The sequence below is a fragment of the Pollicipes pollicipes genome, unplaced genomic scaffold (genome assembly GCF_011947565.3).
Source record: "Pollicipes pollicipes isolate AB1234 unplaced genomic scaffold, Ppol_2.1 Scaffold_7231;HRSCAF=8579_pilon_pilon_pilon, whole genome shotgun sequence".
Classification (NCBI taxonomy): Eukaryota; Metazoa; Arthropoda; class Thecostraca; order Pollicipedomorpha; family Pollicipedidae; genus Pollicipes; species Pollicipes pollicipes.
The window spans coordinates 3331342-3352971 of record NW_023597034.1 but is presented as its reverse complement, the minus strand read 5'-3'; the positions used below and the strand labels follow the sequence as shown (position 1 = coordinate 3352971).

At 53.9% G+C, this 21630-nt stretch overlaps 1 protein-coding gene across 1 annotated transcript in view; it reads right to left on the bottom strand.

Annotated features, from left to right (window-relative positions):
* LOC119109252 (serine/threonine-protein phosphatase 6 regulatory ankyrin repeat subunit A) overlaps positions 1-21498 on the bottom strand; it is a 61689-nt gene extending 40191 nt beyond the window's left edge. The window contains exons 1-7 of the mRNA XM_037232847.1: positions 21465-21498; positions 20411-20511; positions 19234-19426; positions 18571-18717; positions 12588-12694; positions 10635-10751; positions 6056-6173 (exon numbers count right to left, since the gene is read on the bottom strand). Coding sequence (XP_037088742.1) covers positions 6056-6173; positions 10635-10751; positions 12588-12694; positions 18571-18717; positions 19234-19426; positions 20411-20502 — 774 coding nt within the window. The 5' untranslated portion in view covers positions 20503-20511; positions 21465-21498. The remainder of the gene's footprint in view (positions 1-6055; positions 6174-10634; positions 10752-12587; positions 12695-18570; positions 18718-19233; positions 19427-20410; positions 20512-21464) is intronic.
* Positions 21499-21630: the final 132 nt, after the last annotated feature.

The window sequence follows — 21630 nt, the reverse complement described above, 5'->3', positions numbered from 1 at the left end:
TCCGCTAGTGTAGCCTGGTGAACCCTGTCCTTCCGGCACGCCCACTAACACAGACTCGATAGCCGTGGCCATGCTCCTCCCTGACACAACTCCGCTAGTGTAGCCTGGTGAACCCTGTCCTTCCGGTACACCCACTAGCACAGACCCGATAGCTGTGGCTGTGCTCCTCCCTGACACAACTCCGCTAGTGTAGCCTGGTGAACCCTGTCCTTCTGGCACACCCACTAACACAGACTCGATAGCTGTGGCTGTGCTCCTCCGACACAACTCCGCTAGTGTAGCCTGGTGAACCCTGTCCTTCTGGCACACCCACTAACACAGACCCGATAGCCGTGGCCATGCTCCTCCCTGACACAACTCCGCTAGTGTAGCCTGGTGAACCCTGTCCTTCTGGCACACCCACTAACACAGACCCGATAGCTGTGGCTGTGCTCCTCCGACACAACTCCGCTAGTGTAGCCTGGTGAACCCTGTCCTTCTGGCACACCCACTAACACAGACTCGATAGCTGTGGCTGTGTTCCTCCCTGACACAACTCCGCTAGTGTAGCCTGGTGAACCCTGTCCTTCCGGTACACCCACTAACACAGACCAGATAGCCGTGGCCATGCTCTTCCCTGACACAACTCCGCTAGTGTAACCTGGTGAACCCCGTCCTCCCAGCAACCTCACAACCGAAGAAGTGTTGAATCCCAGTCACCAGGCCCCGTACACTCTTGCACACACGAGTCACATCCCAGCTGGCAGCCAGCGCAGCCCGATCGAACGTTTGGGCGCACCCTCTCATGCGTCACGATCCGACCAGGCTAAGACACGGCTTCCCACTCTGCATCGTGCAACAGCGGTCTCGGTCTAGCGGTCTCGTACTTCCACACACGCACGCATGACCGCGTGTCTACGCATGCGTGACCTGTCGTAAATGGGCTGCAAACCGACAACGGTGTAGGACCCGGCGACAGAAACCAACACGTTTTGACAGAGGAGAGAGCAAAAAACGTACCGAAGGTCGCTGTGTGGAGCCGATGCGCGCCCTCGAACGGCCACCATTAATCCGCGGTTTTCGAGGGTGTTCAGTGGCTGGTGTCACATCCGCGCGACCCGAGCATGTGAGCACGTGAAACTAACTGCACGGTATACACGAATGTGCCGTCTACAATCATCAAGCGATCCCAGCGCTGTCCGACTCATAACCGCTCTCCAATACAACTCCGCGCCGCCTGGGCAGGGAACGGCTGGGCCACGACTGCACAGGTGTAGAGGCGGGTTCATCGTATCCAACATCCATCAGATTTATTCGCATGCTATGTGAACTTTGATCGCAGTTCCCAAACCGTGCCTCATAACAAAACCATCGACTTCCCGACTGAAAGTTTTAGGTTGGCCACTCTCATAACCAATTTCTCAGCGGTCGAAAATCGGAAATAATGTTAACGCGTAGCTACAACGACATGGTGGTGAACACATCTGGCAATTGGGGTAGCCCAGCAAAAGCTATTCGCAAATAGCGCTGCGTGCCAAAGCCGACAAACCTCCATCATATGGTTTGTCGCAGATAATGCATTTACCCGAAGACTGCTCGCATCGGGCCACTGCTAGACAACTACGGAAATTAAGGCCGAAGTTCCAAAACCAAGAGTGCCAAGTGACAGCAATGTGAATAACTGTACGGTACTGTACAAATAACTGCTCGTGCCTTAATCACAGCTTCATTAAACAGTTGTTGTGTGTTCGTCCTTGTGCTTCCTTGTGTTCTTCAACGTGCTTTCGAAGTAAACGCGGCCGTCAGCTGCGGCCAATATTCACACGTGTATTTCGGGGCTTTGGGGGGGGGGAGCGCGACCTGCTAAATCTCACGATGTGCTGTATATGCCCTCGCCTAGCGTCCAGTGCGGGGCAACAAGCGACTGACATCATATTTCTCACAAGGTTGCATACGGGGATAGTCGCATAATTTTCTCGTAACTCACATGCATTTTCTTTTTGGCTTCCATTTGCTATTGGCAGCCAAAACAATCGCTACCAAAATATTTCCGTGCGGCATTTCCACTTGGCTCTGACATGAATCCTAATGAAAACGAGGAAGCACCACCACATACCAGCTTAGCGGCACAGCGTTTGAGCAAAGCTCCTATTGCAAAGAACACAATACTTCTGCCGTTACGCCTCCGTCGTAAATGTGCCGTTCAGTCACCACTTCCTTTCCATCCACGCACAAATTAAAACCCTACCACCGCTTTGGCGTTGCTCTCCCACCTCAGCCGCTCGCTCAGCACCACCCCCGGGAGACCGGTGGAGGTCCGTTCCAGGCCCCCCAACGGCGGGCGTGGGCCATTGTCCGGCACGCATGGAGGTCATCTAACACTCCGATGGCGCCGCTGATTGGTCCCGCAGCGACGTTGGCGGACCGGGCCGGGACCGGGGCCAGGGCCGGGGCCGGGGCCGGGGCCGGGGCCGGGACCGGGGCCGGGGCCGGGGCCGGGGCCGGGGCCGGGACCGGAGTCGCGGACGCGCCGGCCGACCCGGAGCGCGCTCCACGTCTGCAGCAGGACGCCGTCTCGGCCAGCGCTGCGGGCTCGAGTCATGCCGTCTCGGCCAGCCCTGCGGGCTCGAGTCACGCCGTCTCGGCCAGCGCTGCGGGCTCGAGTCATGGCGTCTCGGCCAGCCCTGCGGCCTCGAGTCACGGCACGACACGTTACCGCGGATGCCCGTCTGCGAGTGGGGTTAGGAAGCAAAGTGGCCATGGTGTTTTGTTTTGTTTTTTGTTTTTTTCGTAGAAATCTGAAACCGAAACTGCTAGAAACTGCTTCGGAAAGGTGGCCTTGAGATCCGAGTTCATTTATTTCTTCATCTTACGTCTGGAGGCGTACTCACGGGTGGCTATTCTGTATATCACAACAATGAGCAGCCGTCCATGTTAACAGCAGCATCGGTTTTTTGCAAGCCTGTGCTTACGTTTTCGAGAGCCTTGTACTTCCCAGTCAGCCTTTACCGCAGGCGTCACACAATGGCCTTGCATGGGACGTTATAAACCAGCAGCATTATTTCGCTGACAAACTGAGTAACACACCCCGTTTTGGATCTGTTGGGTGCAGGGCGAGTGTACGCCTAACAATCGATGTTTAAAGGGAGTGTACCTCATTTGTATGGGTTTTAAGCTGAAAGGCTCGAAGACCTCTCGGTGCTGTTCACGACCCTGCAATTCTTAAGGACTAAGCCCCTCTAGTTTCTGAGCTACACGTCTGCGAAAAAGGAAAAAGGCATAATGGGGAGAGTACTTCAGTCACCTCGATATTCATGACGTCATAATAACGTCACTCAATACTGCCGCTTCATAAGCCAAGAGAGGATCAGGGCCCCCCCAAAAAAAATGGCTACCGAGGCGTTCATATCTGATGTCCGTGAGCGTGATTTCCAGAAAAAAACGGCCTAAGATCTTGATCAATGTTGTGCACGGTACAATGACGTAGTCAAACCATGGCGCATCGAGGAGCATGTTTACTAAGCAGAGTATTGTGCTGTCAAGAACAGTCTTTTCCACTTCAAAAGTGTATCAATAGTCATAAATGCGCTTGTTTCATCCCATGTGATGCTTGCTTTAATATCTTCAAACAAGAATGACTCCCGTCACCGAGGACTCCGGTCACGCTGCTCGCACAACTTACTCTAGCGACTGGTCTATTTGAAACCAAGTAAGGGTGATAATTACCAGGGTATACTAATGGGAGAGCTTACATTCACAGGAGGATATTCACTGATACCAAACATTCACTTCACATAAGGGACGTCATAATCATGAAAACGGCATTCATGTTATTTGTGCAAATCCAGATGTTTGAGCTATTGCCCACTGAGATGGCGTAAAATAATTCGAAGTCTTCCCGCATTAACGGCACTGAGCACGACATTGCTAGAGTTGAACTCCAACAAAACAATGTAGAACGGTCCTTGGTTAATCAAATGCGAGTACGCACTGAAACGAAGCTCACGCAATAGAATCACACCGCAGACCACCATATGTCTGCTTAAAGGATATTTCATTTCCGACTGAGCAGAAATAGATGTTGCGGTTGTCATCGATCCTGCATACGATTGGCCTACATTGGCACCCGCAACGATCCTGTCAGTGGAGGCATTTCTAGCCACATATATCGTGGACGACTCCAGCTAGTTATTGCCCATCAGTTGACTATAATTCGTCTTAGTTTTAGCGATTTCCACTTCGGGGACACAGTACTCGCCATGGCCGTCAGCGCCGTTTTCTCGACGGCACGGCGAATGCCAACGCACACTCGGTGTCACGTACAAACCGGCGGCCCTTGTTTTGTTTTCTGGCCACCGCACAACAAAGTTCTCCGAAGACCGCGGGCGGCCCAGCGTATCACACAGATGACTGATGTGCACTATCTCAACCACGCTCAACGAATGGGGCGCATTACGCTATTACGGTTGCTGCCATTGCCGTCTCGACAGGAAACAGCGGTCTGTCTTTACCCACAGGGTGCAGCCTGCATCCTGCGCATTCTCGCTAACGCTTTTGTCACCTCTGGTTCGGTCAGTATCTTCCATCGGCCGACTCGCGCTCTCCCGGTCTCAGACCTACCCTGCTCTCAAGAATGTTCTACATCTCCCGCTCTCAGATCTACCCTGCTCTCAAGAATGTTCTACATCTCCCGCTCTCAGACCTACCCTGCTCTCAAGAATGTTCTACATTTCCCGCTCTCGGACCTACCCTGCTCTCAAGAATGTTCTACATTTCCCGCTCTCGGACCTACCCTACTCTCAAGAATGTTCTACATTTCCCGCTCTCGGACCTACCCTGCTCTCAAGAATGTTCTACATTTCCCGCCCTCGGACCTACCCTGCTCTCAAGAATGTTCTACATTTCCCGCTCTCGGACCTACCCTGCTCTCAAGAATGTTCTACATCTCCCGCTCTCGGACCTACCCCGCTCTCAAGGATGTTCTACATCTCCCGGCCTCAGACCTACTCTGCTCTCAACAATGTTCTACATCTCCCGGTCTCAGACCTACCCTGCTCTTAAGAATGTTCTACATCTCCCGGTCTCAGACCTGCCCTGCCCTCAAGAATGTTCTACATCTCCCGCTCTCAGACCTACCCTGCTCTCAAGAATGTTCTACATCTTCCACTCTCGGACCTACCCTGCTCTCAAAAATGTTCTACATCTCTCGGTCTCAGGGCTACCCCGCTCTCAAGATTGTTCTTCATCTCCCGGTCTCAGACCTACCCTGCTCTAAAAAATGTTCTTCACCTCCCGGTCTCAGACCTACCCTGCTCTCAATAATGTTCTCCATCTCCAGGTCTCAGAGCCGCCCCGCACTCAACAATGTTCTTCATCAGGGCGTCTAACTAATCAGTTAGCCCATCATGGGGCAAAGGGATCTGCGCCGATTAAATTTGCTTCAAAATGCGTTCTTTGATTTGCTGGCAATCGCTATGCTTGTAATGGCGTGCATTGTTTAGCCTAGAATACGCTTAGGGTAAAAGCACAAAGACTTAAAGAAGACAAAAAGTGAATGAAGCACGAAAATAGCTCAGAAATGTGCATTCAAATTCGCATTCAACCACACAATGAGTCATAATTTATTGCAGCAATTAGCCCAACCTACCTTGCGCTGTAAAACCCAGATACCATTGTGTCTTGGTTTTACATGAGTTCCCCCAGTATTATAAGTTAAGTTGGCGGACCCACTGCATTAATGAATCGCCTGTGTATACCATATACAGTACAAATTCACAGCAAAGCCCTTGCATTGCGAATTTACACAATGGCCAAGTGGTTATCGCAACCCACCATGTCCACCATAGTGTTCAATATCAGCCTAGTTTGTCAACCTCACGTTATGGCAACAGGCTGGAGTTGAACCTACTGGGTTCAGTATTACACAAAATCAAACATGCATTAGGTAACCGTTCGGACAATGAGATAGCAAACTCACCTATGTGCGGCAGTTACCTAGCACTCCTCGCACATCTCAGCAGGCGACAAAGGATCATGCTGAGCACGCTGTCACGTGCGCCGTCTCCAGCGTACTCACCGCTCGGAACAGGGCCGTGCGTCCCTCGGCGTCAGCCAGGCCCGGCCGGGCGCCGTGCACCAGCAGCAGCAGCACCAGCTCCGCGCTGCCGTTCTCCACAGCCAGCATCAGCGGCGTCCTGCCGCCCAGCGCGGTCACGTGGTCACGTCTTGAGGCACGCGAAGGCTGCCACTCAGGGTCACGTGGTCACGTCTCGAGGCACCCGACCCTGCCCACCGACTCCCAGACAAGCCATCCTCTGGTTCTATCAGTTTCTCATCCTCCAATTTTCGGCATCTGCCTGCTGCTTTTTACATTCATTTCATATATATTAAAGAGAGTGTTCCACATGTACATGGGGTTTTGAACTGAAACAGCCATCTTGACGACTTTTCGGTGCTGTGAACAATACTGCCCTTCTAAAGACCTAGACCCCTCTAGTTTCTGAGCTACACGCCCACGAAAATGGGGAAAGGTAAATCGGGGAGTGTTTCAAGGTCACCTTGGCATTCAAGACATCATAATAACGTCATTCAAATCCTGCCATTCCACAATCCATGCGGCGATCAAGGTCAACAAAAACATCATTGCCCAGGCGTTCATATCTAGCGTTCGTGAGCGCGATTTCCAGACGCAACTGCCATCAATTGGATCTCAATCAATCAATGTTGTGCAAGGAACGATGACGTAATCAAACCATGACACATTGAGCAGTACATTTACTAAACAGAGAATCGTGCTGCCTACAGCAGCCTTTTCCACTTGCATAGGATGCCAATAGTTTAAGGGAGCTTGTATCAACATATCTGATGTTTGCTTAAATATCCTCAAATATGAAAAATTCCTTTTAGCGCTATCAACCACATACACGGAAAAGCCGAGGTCTTGTGCAACGTCTGCGCATGTAGCACAGACGGTACTTTGCAATCAGTAATGCATGCTCTCCGTTGGTTAATATTCGTTTTTTTGCGTCGTCATCGCAGGATCCCTCACGCAGGCGCCGTACACAGACGAACGAGATTCAGTACGCAGCTGCGATCATATTGCAATTAACAGTAACACGCTCCCTGCAGCGTGGGGCGAGCCAAAAGGCACAAAGGCGAGTGCAATCATAGCGAACAGGAAACCATGACGTACGCAAATGAAGCCAATCGCCTTTGAGAAAACATGCAAACAGGCAGTATTATCGCATTGGCATGCCCCTCTTTCGCGAGGTTTTCAGGCGCAGGCGCAGTAATCATGGTACCGGGGTGCAATGGTCTGTGACCGCGAGTCACGTGAAAACCCAGGTGATTTAACTGTCGGTTCCCCTTGAACCCAGCACAGTCTGTCAACACTGTAACTGACTAAACTGAAGCGCTTGGAATGGTCTATTCGCTTCTGCCAGCGACAAATCATTACGAAAAGGGGGCGATATTGATCACGCCCAAAACTGGCCTTTCTGCCGACGCAGTTCACATGGCCTAAGCTGTATCGGCACGGGCCCAACCTGTCTTCGAGGCCGAATTGGGGAAAGGTGGCGTTGACCGCTTCCCGGCCGATTGCTGATGCCCCTCAGTGTCCCAACCGATAAGTGGCGAGTGACTTAGGTTGCAAAGATGCAAACTTTTGAAAAAGCGCGACCAACAGGCCAAGACGGGCCGAGCCACTCCAGCTGACCACGCTCTCAAAGCTGGGGTCGGACTCTCTGAGCCCGCGGCCGCCATCGTAATTAGGAACACAGACACACAGGCATAAGCCGGTATCGGTGATCAGATTTCTCCTTAAGGACGCGGAAGGCCATCCCAGCGTGTCACGAGACAGACCGTTCCACGAGGGCTGGATGGGCAGACGGCGCGACGAAGCAGCGTGGTACGTGGGGCACCGCCACGCTTGCCGTATACCGCAGCGTGACATAATGTCCGCTTTACACATGACGGAGCAGAGGCATGTGAAAAACTGAGAACTGATAGAGGAAATACACGAATGACGTGAACGGAATCAGCGGCAGCTAAACAGGTGCGCGGATGCACGAACGGGAGCTTGCTGTTCTGCGAGAGGCCCACACGTTCTTGATCGGCAAGAATGGAGGCGCTAGTTCCATTACCTAGTCTTATCTCGCAGAGCGTAGCGGTCAGGGGAGTTTATTCCGTATGTTCCTAAAAAAAAACTACACGGCCATTTATTTGGCTGCGGAATGTATCAATAGAAATGTATTTTGCTCGATAAAACAGAATGTTTGCGCTGAAAATATCCGGCCTTGACGATATCGGAAGGTACAGATTAAGTAGCATTGGGGTATATTGGATAATGCTCGATGTCTTTGCAGTGCTCATGGTCACAAGTGATTAATGTGAAACAAAACTTTTTAACAGCCTAAGGCGCATGAAATACAGAAAATGTTAGAAACCTGCGCACACTACGCCATTAAAACGCCATGAAGAGATCGTTCATTCGCCCTCTCATATAATTTAAGACAAACCATCCGGGGTCCCCACGTCCTGACATCCGGCACACGGCACAATCCGAATGGCTGCTAAAAACACAGACAGCCATGCAGAAAGGCCTCCACGACTGGTATAGAACATAAGGTTAGAAATCGACTTCCAAGAACATCAGTGCAATCATTCAGACTCCCACATGCTAACACCCAACGCACGGCAAAGCGTAAAGGCCTGCCTGAAAGGCAAAAGGCTAGGTCAAACGGTCCCCTGACCCCTCCCGCATATAAGGTTAAAAGTAAACGAACAAAAGGTTGACAAAGTTGACAAGCTAAAGGCTGACAGCAACAGCTTAGGGACATCCGTGCTCAAAACAGCAGCGGAGAGCTGCGGCACCGTTATTGCAAATGCGGAAGGCGCAGGCGTCCCCCTCTGATCCCAGTCGTGGAGTGTGGTCTAGCTAAAATGGCCCCTCCCTTTCCAGGAAGCGGGTGCCTGGTACAGCGGCCGCCGCTTCCGTTTGTGCGGCTCGTTCTCGATGCTTGGCCGTACCAGTTCCGCGAGGAGCTCGAAAAAGGTGAAAAAGCAATCTTATACGTGACACCACCGCTCATACATGACAGCATGCGCGAGCAGGTGAATACCGCCGTGAAATTGAGCATGTTGGGCACCCTTAGTGGGACGTGAGCTGGTGACCCAAGTTTTAAGTCCATTCTGGTTCTATCATCCATGGAGAAGACGCAAGGGTTTCCGACTCGAAGGAGATTGTGTCATACTTGCGTCCATGGCCTCAAGGAAGGATGAACAGAATAGATCACATAATATATATATATATATATATATATATATATATATATTGTAGCCCATGCCGAGGGATCCTTATGCATGAGATACAAAATACAGCATTGCAAACCAGCTGAGTGACCCCCTGGGGAGCGTGCTAACGAGAGCCTGCACGCCACAGCCGTAACACACATCAGGCCAGACTCGCCGGAATGAGGCACGGCGCAGCAAACATCAGCTTCAAAGCAGTAATTTCAGGGACAGCGCCAAACAACGCAGGTCTGAAGACATTAGTAGCCCTGCACATTCCCAACATTCGTTCCGAGCTAAAAATACAAGAGCCGCCTTAGACCGTATTTTGAGCCGGCGTTTCGCGAACACTCCTCTCCATAGTTTACGCCACTGATGTGCTCTAGCAGTCACCTTCTAACCGCACACTCGGCGCGGATCGTCGAAACCTTCCAGGTAGCCTCAGCGCGCACCGTGTGTCGGGCGTTTGAATGCAGGAGCCTGAATGCATGCAGCTATGCTATTCGCGAGGTAATGGCACCGGGTGCCGGTAAATGCAGACCCTTCGGCATAGCCCTCTCGTGTGCCGAGGAACCCGAAGCAAGATACCGCGAATCGCGTGTAAGGATGTCGTAGCTTGGACGACTGATTATTGTGTCATTCTTTTAATGGTAGACTGCATAATGGCGAATATTTTCTGTCTTCACGCGCCTACGGTTTCTGAATGACGATTGCGTACTTGTCCTCATATACTCTTAACGGTGAGCGCGGCTTGAATCGCCGAGCATCCTCGTCACACAGCCCAATAACTGCCTGATATCTTTGATTGCCAGTACCTCCTTGTATACTGGAAGTCAGTTATTTTCAGCATAAGATCCAATAAAGAGTGTTATGAGCAGACTGGTTCCCGTCACATCGATTGACGCCGAGAACCCCCCCCCCCCCCAAAAAAAAATCATCCCACGTCTGTGGCCGCTTCCGTCATAGCCTGCTATCGTGTAAATACATGATGATGATGATTTGGGTTTGGGGGCGCACCGACTACGTTGGTCATATGGCGTCGTGTAAATACAACCCAATGCCTGCGCGCACTGAATAAGGCGAGGCGCCACTTCCTGATGTCGGCTGGCGTTAGACGACATGCAACACGGGTCGTTACCATCAGTGTCGACGCCATGTAGATAAGCCGCGTGACTTCCCTGTTGAGTTAAGCCATCAACCATAACCGGAACACCGAACGGCAAATTGAGCGATCCTCTCGTCACATGGACCAATAACCACTAATCTTGTAACGGCGAGCGCGCCTACAGCCTGAGCACCGGCGTGTCGCCGTCGGCACGGCGCAGTCGGCCGGCGAGCTGTCGCCGCCTGTCGCGCGCATCACTCACCGTCCCGTGCCGTCCTTCTTGTTGACGACCTCGTCCAGCTCGGGACACATCTTCACCGTCTTGGACTCGGCCAACAGCTGGCGGAGCTCCGAGGACTCGAGTGGCGGCAGCTGGAGCCTGGGGCGCACCGCAGTCGACAAGTCAGCACGGCCGCCCAGGCGCCCCGGATACTCACGCCCTCGAGCACAGCACACGGGCAGGTCGTGGGCGCTCGGCATGCCCTGGACACACACGGCCCTCAACACATCATACAACCATCCCCTAGACACACACACCGCCCTCAGCGCGTCATACAGGCACGTCACGGACACAAACGTCCCTCAGCACGTCATACAGGCACGCCTCCGACACACACGGCCCTCAGCACATTATACAGGTACGTCATGGACACAAACAGCCCTCAGTACGTCATACAGGCACGCCCCAGACACACACGGCCCTCAACACATCACGCAACCATCCCCTAGACACACGCACGGCCCTCAGCACATCATGCATCATAAAACAAAATTATGACCTTGATCTTCATAGGAAAAATGTATTACATGATACATCTACGCACTCGTGCGAGTCTCCACGATTATGTTTAACGTGACATGTTAAATAGCTGTTATTTCCACGAGGTTACGCAACGTAAGATAATTTCCTCCAATACTTTGGAATGCTTTGAGAAACTTTTCCGCAGTACTTACAGCTAAGGTGAACGCTAAGCAAGTATTTGTGGAAACACACGTGCTTCTGTAATTCACACAGGTGCTTTGCAAAATTAGTTTGAAGCTGCCTGAGGGCGGACTTAAACAAGATGACAGTGAACATCGTATATCATACATCCGTGCCAGCCGTGCTTTTGAATTCGTAACGTGCACACTTCGTTGCGTGACAAAACGCATGCAATTATGTCGAAACCCATTAACGCTACCAATGCCTACCTTGCCCTTCAGCAATTCAAACATTTCAGCACATTTATCCCTCAACTCTTCGTGACAATACTGTCCGTGTCTAGCCCAGGGCACCACACTAATGAACGAATTGCAAGTCATGCAAAGGAAAATAACAAAAGCCTGATGTTCATACTACGACAAACAAGTCCAGAAAAACTCATGTGTTTCAGCCGTCGGCTCCGTCAGTACACGCACATGAAGCCTACGCTCGATTCAGATCACTTCGTTGTTTAAGGGTTTACGGGTGCGCCGGCTGTAGTGGCGCGCCCGTAGTCATGTAGTGCAGTCATTTGGCGCCCATCGATTCAGGTTACGTGCGTCGCTGTCTCGAGATAAAACTTAGCGTCCCGGAGCGCTTTAACGAGCACATCCGAGATCCAAAAAGCAAGACCACAAACACTCAATTCTGCGAAATCGTCGACGCAAACTCGCTCAATATACCCATCCTGCAGGCATGCACAAATATGAACAGATGTTGCTGAATTAAAAATCGCAAAATCAATTGAAATAAGAAATCGGAAGTTTACATTGAACGCTCGAACACCATGTTAAAGCCTATCCAATCCTGTTCCATAGGACGCCGTCTGGTAATGCAATTCCTCGGCAATAGAGTTGCCCGATATATTACAGCCAGACAAAAGTGTGCGATGCTTTCTTTGCTACTGTTCTACTGCACGATGTTGTGATTTGAATCGAATGTTTGCTTTTACGTTCGTGTAGTGAAGAGAGACTACGGCAGGAGTATCACACATTTTACTGGACTAATTCATTCTGTTATGGGCATAAGGTTAATCTTGTTTTCCTCAGCATGCATCTCATGTTGTTCATCCCATTACGCTAGCTTATATTCGTCTTCGAACTGCAAAGGATGCCAGATAAAATGCCCTTCAGCCATTTACCAGACGTGACTACCTGTATCACAGTCCAACATTCCGACACTCCGTGTTCGATATCACACGGCTAATACAGAATAGTCTGCACATCTTCGCGCTGTCGGATTATTGATGGTCACCTTGCAAGCAGCTGCCGTAGCAGAGCCCTGGCGCAGTCCTTATGACCGGCAGCCACAGCCGCGTGCAGTGGTGACCGCCCGCGATCGTCGCATGTGTCGATGTCGGCCTGGGGACGAGGGTCAAGGTCATTGTCGTAGGCGCACATGAAGTCCCCAGCCGGGGAGCACACGGCAATCCACGCTACCAAAGCCCAAGGTCACTGTCATCGGCGCACATCAAATCCCCAGCCGAGGAGCACACGGCAATCCACGCTACCAAAGGTCAAGGTCACTGTCATCGGCGCACATCAAATCCCCAGCCGAGGAGCACACGGCAATCTACGCTGTCAAGTCGTACAAAACCACAGATAAAGTTTTCGGCGAAATTACCGGAGCCTGCGCCGTCTAAACACCTGCCAAGACGCCAGCAACGGCAGGATTTAGCCAGTGGCCGCGGCGGCGGTCGCTTTATGCGCGACGTCACACCACGTGCCTGCGTTGGCGGACGTGGACACAATCTCAGTGTAACAGACGGCTGGCAGCCCGCCGCCGCCCCTGCTCTGGCTCGTAACGGCCGCCCCGATCTTCGACGCGGACAGCGGCCGCCCATCCCTCACAGAGCAGCCGCGAGCGCCGCGGCGAGCACGCGCTGAGGACGGCCGGCTCCGGAGGCCAGGACACGTGGCGCCGGCGGAGGAGGGGGCGCGGATCTGACGAGACCGGGGCCGGGCGGAGGGGGAGGCGCGGATCTGACGGGACCGGAGCCGGGCGGAGGAGGAGCCGCGGATCTGACGGGACAGGAGCCGGGCGGAGGAGGGGGCGCGGACCTGACGGGACCGGGGTCGGGCGGAGGAGGAGGCGCGGATCTGACGGGACCGGAGCCTGGCGGAGGAGGAGGCGTGGATCTGACGGGACCGGAGCCGGAGGCGGATCTGACGGGACCGGAGCCGGCGAGGAGGAGCCGCGGATCTGACGGGACCGGAGCCGGGCGGAGGAGGAGCCGCGGACCTGACGGGACCGGAGTCGGGCGGAGGAGGAGCCGCGGCCTGACGGGACCGGAGCCGGGCGGAGGAGGAGCCGCGGACCTGACGGGATCGGAGCCGGGCGGAGGAGGAGGCGCGGATCTGACGGGACCGGAGCCGGGCGGAGGAGGAGGCGCGGATCTGACGGGACCGGAGCCGGGCGGAGGAGGAGGCGCGGATCTGACGGGACCGGAGCCGGGCGGAGGAGGAGCCGCGGCCTGACGGGACTGGAGCCGGGCGCCGCTGAGCCGAGTCGAGTCGAGCCGAGTCGAGTCGAGCCGAGTCGAGTCGAGCCGAGTCGAGCCGAGCCCGCCTCGTGCGTGCCCCGCGGACGGTCATCCATCGCCGATGCGTACCGCTCGGACGGTGCGCCGGCATATTTCACCGGAAATAATCAGCCGCGCCGTCGACCGACGATGGTTGATGGTCTACATCTTGTCAAAATGTGCGGAAGACGGTACCTTCGTACTGTGTCTTTTACAATCATCCATCACGGGCAAGGCAGATGAGAAGATACCATCGCAATGGCAGCCTTGTGGTTCCACGTTGGCATTTCGCTTTCTCCAAGAGCATCGAGTCGACAACGGTGTTACGTATTTGCGCGAGCACGCTCATACACATGCTATGCATGTACATTATTGAGTGACATAGGAGGGAGGGCAGAGAATCGGTTAGTAGGACGGTTTCCAAGCAGAAGGCCCGCTTTCTATTCCGGCTGACACCGCAGTCGGTGCGCACCGCCAAGACCGCTGTAATCACCGTCACTCCATGACAAGGGATTGTGCAACGATTTGTAACACGCGACTTCTGAGAAGTGGTGACGTAAAGCACGCCCGCGGTACCTATTTTCCCTAAACCGAAATATTGAAAATGTATCCAGCTTGTGGACCGTGCATTCAACCGCAAAATCTAGGTCGTGTTTTGTAAAACTTAGTACAGAGACAAAACGCCGACGTTCCGACACAAGTTCTCCCTGGGCAAATGCTTGAAAACGCCGGCGCGGCTCAGACACTAGCCCATGTGTAACGTTACAGGATCGTGCATATCCCTTGACCACAAATAATCTCAAAGATTACGTCCTGTCAAATCACTAGGTTCTCTGGGAGGTGCCAGTAACAAAATTAGTAATATGATATTCTTAGAAGCCCACATCTGTCCGTATCTTCAATGATATATTACTATTTTTGTAAGCACGTCTACAAATTAGGAGATGAGAATCAATGCGCTAACCGTGCGTCTATTTCCAAGCTCCCAAGCTCTCCTCCAACTTTCGAAAAAGTTACTTTGTGCACTCATGGTGCATAACATAGCACCCGATGGACGATAACAGGTGAGCACCAAGGCTAGTTGTCTTCAGAAAATATATCGCCTGCATGTCAGCTGGCCATGCCGTACGGGAAACAAACACGCTGTGTGAGCATGGTAGCAAATTATTGTGTTTGCATCTCGATTTTATGAAAGTTCTCGATACGTTTGTTTGTGGGTTTTGCTGGACAGACTACATATTTAGTGGAATAATGGTAACTTTACCTAGGGTGCCAATACCTACCAAAAAACGAGTGTTCCGTCGTGTTAAAAGCTCAGCTCTTTTATATTGATCGCTGTAATAAGTGATGGCGCAATCTACCATCTGGATACTTCTCTCATTACTTTGCACATGATTTTCATGCTTGCAAGAACAAACGACGCTTTCTTTCTAGAAAGCTGCATTGGTCCCAAAATTTAAGGGAAGGTTCTTTGTCAATAAATGGTGTTCCACTACTGGAAGACAAATAACGAGATAGCTGCAGCGTTAACAAAAACATAAATAGAACAATACTAAGAAATAAATATAGCCACGGTGTAATTACAAGGGCTCCCCAAAATACCTTATCCATGAAGGAAGACTGGTCGATGGAGGGTAACGAAAGCGTAACCAGGGAAGAGCCGACAGCGTAACATTATGATCAGGTGTAGTTGTAAATCATGCTTTCAAATGCCTGAAAAGCTCAAAACCGAATTCCGTTGGTTTCCTTTATTTACAAGCAGCACGCCCGTCTTTGTCTTGCACCTCCTGGCTTAATTAAGGGCCAAACAGACGTTACCTGATGGGACGTCACGCCTAACACAGCGTTATCAGGGCGAGAACGCTTCCGCCCAACGTAGCCATCGCGAACCATGGGAAAGGACAGAGGGCGGGGGGGGGGGGGGGCGTAGGGTGAAAAGACCAAGCATGCGTAAAAAATGTATGGACACCCCTAAAATATTTGGGTAGTGCCGGACGACCGCCGTGGGACGGCTAATCAGTGCTCTATTATAACGTTTAAAAACTGGCATCATAGAAAATTCAGATATTTCCTTTCATGACAGGAGTAGCACTTTAGAACACATTTACCCTCCTTACATTCCTTTCGGGAACTGACACCATCAGCTTCCGTAAAGGCGTTGGAGAGTCCACCTTTCATGATAATATAAAGGGCGGAGGTCCACTGATGTACCCTTGTGCGTGAATTCATCTATAGACAGCTTGACGAATGCTATGAGCGCCATCCGGGGTCGGACATTTCAACTGAGGTAATTAATGACTTCGCGGTGATTTGCCATTTCGAAATTTAAGTACAAGTATTGCGCAATCGTAGACATTTTGGGGTGGATATTGACCATAATATAAGGGATAAAAGCGCGCAGTGCGTTCACGGCCGGATCTTTAGGCTGTAGGGAATTTTCGAACTTCTAGGCCACGAAAAAAAAAACAACATCGGATTGGGCCAGAGCGTCTTGTTTTTTTATATCAGTTTTAGCGAAAGTGACACTGACCGCTTTCCGGCCAATTACTGGCGGACTATGGGTTGGGTAGTGTTGATAACCACCGGCGGATACAGCCGGTACGTTCGGCCACACCATGGCGCCTGTTTCTCGCCTGCATCTGCTCTGGTTGCCGAGATTTGACATCAGTCCTTGAGAACGTACGCAGCAGGGCGGCGCCATTGTTCACGCACAGGTGCCCGTGACCGCTGTCCACATGGACTCGACACTTTTGTCCGTGCCGCCGCCAGTTTTGTCCCTGATCAGAATACGTCCTCGTTGTCTCGGGTGACAACTGTCCGCCCACATCTGGGCTCCGATCCGACCCAAATCTTCAGCGTGTTCGAGATAAAACACTTTCTCAGTTATGCTTCCCATGTGCATAAAATTGAGATCTGAAATGACGGTTATATTGCAACGTTGCAGAAATACGCCCTTCATCCAACAGTCTGCATTCAGGGGTTTTACAAACTGTACGAAACAAGTTTTAAGAATTTGTGCTACCAGTTGCTGAAAATTTAGTGCTGGTGCGATCGGTGGCTGAAAAGGCATAAGCTCAACACAATCGTTAAAAAAGTAGTGATGCGAGAGATTCGAGATGAGGTAAATCGCAATGTTACCCCAGTTCACCAACTTTCCTGATCAGTCAAGCGCTGTGGCTGGACTTTGCTAGGTCGGTTGCTCAGGCGAATCATTTTCGCTGGGACACTGGGCCGCCGACCAGCTTACACTTGCAAATGCTTCACTAATCTTTTCTCTGAGCCCACAGTGTTACAGACGTTTCGCGATATACCATTGCATGTCTTTAATACCAGCCGGGTCGAAACATGATCATCAGTTCTCTTCGTGACAAAATCCGTGGATGACGGCCAGTGTACAGGGCTGCGCCCTCTCCAGCCTTTCCCGAGTGTTTTTCACTTCGTAAACTCCGTGAATTTGCTCACATGCGACGCAACCCTGCTCTTGTTGGGCTCTGGCTTGGCCTTTCGCATGTCTGATATCGCGAAATATTACAAATGGCATGAACTCGGCCTAGCCATCATGAAACTTCATTACAGCAGTTGCCCACATATAAATGACTTGCACAATATTAAATCATACAGCTTCCCAGAGGCCATTCCCAGTACCAAGAGTACTCATAGAATACATGTCACAATCTGCAAACAGGCTCTTTGATCACCAAACCAATACGATGCAATAAGCACGCTCTCGAAAAAGAAATAAACATGACCGGAGATGCCCGAGAATATACCAGCGCGGCCTGGCAGCCCCTGATCACCCCAATCAAATCTGGACCAGTGAGTCCTCACGAAGAAGCGGTCCGGAGCGCATGCGACGTCATAAAGACAGCGGCTGAGATGAAGCTCTGGAGTGGGACCATCGGTGACCGGGACAGGCAATCGCTGCTACGACGACCTCGCCGGCAGCGGCACAGACAGCACGAGTGTGGGCGGCTCCCTGTATGCAGCGCAGAGGGCCCGCCTGAGAGCCGGCAGCTACGGACGCCACGCGATGTGCGGCACCGCTCAGCGCATCGGGGCAGCGATCCCGACACCTCCGAGATCTGCGGGGACCGCCGACCGCCACGACAGTGCGGCTGCCGGTGCGTTCGCGTCGACTGAACGTGCAGATACCGCCGTCCGTCCCTCGCGCCGACCGCGACGTCTACCAGCGCCGGCTGACCAAGCACCACGGTCAGGCTCGAACGCCAGCGGACACGGCGAGCACCCGCTACGCCGCCACAGCGCTGACGAAGGCCGCTCCCTCCCCCTACCCGTACACGCACTCACACGCCGGGCGCAGCGAGGGCAGTGGCGATTAAGACATGCGGGAGCCGATTCCACTAGTGAGTGAGCTCCAAACCCCGCGCAGTTGTTTTCATTGGGGCTTTAGGACGCACTCAGCTGCTGACGTTACATGCCGTCGCCGGCCTCTCACCCTGGCGGGAAAGGCGGGCACCGCGGGGAATCGAGCAACGTAGCTCCGGTTGCCCAGACGCGCAGTGGTTAACGCAGGCACATTAACCACTACGTCACTGGCACCCTAAAACCCGCCCTGCCATGGTCATGGTACTCAGTAAAACTGCGCCCGGTCACCGCTACGGTTCCCGCACACAAAGCTCGCATCAGAGGTGACAGTCGTGCGGAGCTTCTCGTTCAGCAGACACCACACGCACAATCCAGTGGCCCCGTGCGTACCTTCTGTTCCAGCAGACAGAGCACGCAGGAGAGGTTGCCGCGGCCGGCCGCCAGGTGGAGCGCAGTTCGGCCCTGGTCGTCCCGCAGGCTGACATTGTCCATCATGGCCATCAGGTTGATGAGGTTAGCCAGGTGGCCATGGAACGCCTGCGGTCGGCAGTGATTCGGTGAATGATGGTCGTTGAGGTTCGTCGGATATGGGTGCTTAGCATAAACTGTGATGCGAGCAGGTATCTGTAGTGAGATCAATGATGCTTGGTGTGTGTTGGCGCTTACGGACGTGCGCACCTGACTTCAAATGGTGTTCAGGATCGGGCGTGCCACGTCACTGTGGCATAGCGCTATATCATGCTGCAAGACGTGTGGTGCTTCTCTAACCCATACACTATATGAAATTGTAACAACGTACTCGAGGCTGCGCAACATTCGCGCGGCCCTGACGTATGCCCGCACTGCAGAATGGCGCATAGCGCATCCGAATATTGGCTTTTCGGACACCAGTCCGCAAGGGAAAAGCAGCTGTTCAAATATGTCTCGGGATTCGCAGCACCCCGAGCCTACCGTTACACCGCTCCCAGCTCGACAATCCCCCTCTCCGCCGTCAGAGGCGGAGAGCGCGGTGCCTCGGTCGCCCCTCTCCCGCCCGCCCGCCGCCGGACTCACCGCCAGGTGGAGGGGTGCCGGTCGGAGGCAGCGGTCGCCGACGGCGCCGACCACGGCGCGCGCCCCGCGCGTGTCCAGCAGCAGGTCGAGGCCGGCCCGGTGGCCGGAGGCCGCCGCCAGATGGAGCGCCGAGTAGCCGGCGTCGTCCAGCCGCGTCGGCTCGCTGCCCTGCTGCAGCAGCAGCTGGATCGTGCTGCGAACGACGAGGGCGCGGAGGGGAGGGGACGTCAGGCCGCGCACCGCAGCCGGCGAACCGAACCGGCGTGAGGACACGGAGACGGAGGCCGCGGCACCGCCGCCGCCCGACGACGCGGCGCTCCGGTGCACGCCTTGTGCCTGCGGTGCTCAACTTAACGATTTATTGGAATGTCAGCAGGAGTTTGTTGTAAGAGTGAGGGGAGCACACCCTGTGTGGTACATTAACAATGCGTGCCGGCAAGCGGACGACGCAATCAATGGCTCCGTCAGCTGTTAACAAATCTGCGTTTGCACAGCAGAAGCAGGATCCGGAGAATTCCTCAGTGCGTGAAGTACGACGACGACCTCTTTTAAAGACTCGGACACCCCACGAGCCCCTGGGACGGTTGCCTGGCGACCAACGCCCACACACAAGCGTGTGAGCACCAGTTGAAGGCGAGGCGGGTGGATCGATGTTCAGAAGAGCTGGAAGTGGTGCCCACGCGTCCGTCTTGCGGAGAACAAAGCGGACTTTTGCACTTGTTGGGCGTGTAAGTGGACAGACGGCCCTCTGCCTCTACGTTTGAAGCGCACGGAGGAAACTTTTTCGCCAGGCCAAGTTTTGAAGTGGATAGTGCGAACTTTCACTGGGTCCAGACAAGACAGCGTCTCTCTACCCATCGCTCCCCGTCCAAGTGTAGAGGGGAACAGAGCAGCTCTGTCCCCGCAGCCAAGTGTATAGGTGGAAAGAGCAGCTCTCTCCTCGCCGTCAAATGTGGAGGTGGACAGAGCGACTCCGTCCCCGCAGCCAAGTGTAGGGGTGGAAAGAGCGACTATCTACCCGTACCCAATTGTAGAGGTGGAAAGAGCGATTCTCTCTCCGCAGTCAAATGCGGAGGTGGACAGAGGGGCTCTCTTCCTGCAACCTAGTACAGAGGTGGACACGGCGGCTTTCTCCTCACGGCCAGGTGTTGAGGTGGTCAGCGCAGACTGCACTCACCGCCCGTCCGAGTCGGCGGCCGCCGCGTAGTGCAGCGCAGTCCGTCCGGCGCTGTCCGTGCGGGTGACGTCATCGTGCGTCACGCCCAGCATCACCACCACCTGTGGCGGCACGGCACGGGTCAGTAACCGCACACTGCAGCAGCGGAGGCAGCGCCCAGTCACAGTAGCGCACCAGCGGGCAGGCACGACATGCGCGTCTCGCGTGTGCCGTCCCCCCCCCCCCCTTCCCGCCGCCCATGTCATCGTCAACAGGGTGGTGCAGAGAAACCAACCATGCGGTGCACCATGTAAACGGTGTTGGGTCCTGAGGCATGCCTGGCAGATCGCACTGGCCTGTGACGTGCCTGACAGACGGATCTGGTCCTGTGGTGAGCCTGACAGACGGTACTGGCCCTGTGACGTGCCTGACAGACGGCACTGGCCCTGTGACGTGTCTGACAGACGGTACTAGACCTGTGACGTGCCTGACAGATGGTACTGGACCTGTGACGTGCCTGACAGACGGTACTGGCCCTGTGACGTGCCTGACAGACGGTGCTGGCCCTGCGATGTTTCTGACAGACGGTACTGGCCCTGTGACGTGCCTGACAGACGGTACAGGCTCTGTGACGTGCCTGACAGACGGATCTGGTCCTGTGGTGTGCCTGACAGACGGCACTGGCCCTGTGACGTGCCTGACAGACGGTACTGGCCCTGCGACGTGGCTGGCACGGAGTACTGGCCCTGTGACATGCCTGACAGACGATACTGGCCCTGTGACGTGCCTGACAGACGGTGCTGGCCCTGTGACGTGCCTGACAGACGGATCTGGTCCTGTGGTGTGCCTGACAGACGGTATTGGCCCTGTGACGTGCCTGACAGATGGCACTGGCCCTGTGACGTGCCTGACAGACGGCACTGGCCCTGTGACGTGGCTGGTACGCAGTACTGACCCTGTGACGTGCCTGACAGACGGTACTGGCCCTGTGACGTGGCTGGCACGCAGTACTGACCCTGTGACGTGCCTGACAGACGGTGCTGGCCCTGTGGCGTGGCTGGCACGCAGTACTGACCCCGTGGTGCGCCTGGCTGGCGGCGTAGTGCAGCGGCGGGCGGCCCAGATGGTCGGCGGCCCGCAGGTCAGCACCCAGCGCCAGCAGCAGACCCGTGCTGTCCTGGTTACTGGCGACCGAGGGAGCATGCGGTTACCGACGCCGGCGGCGCGGCAGTTCAGCCGCA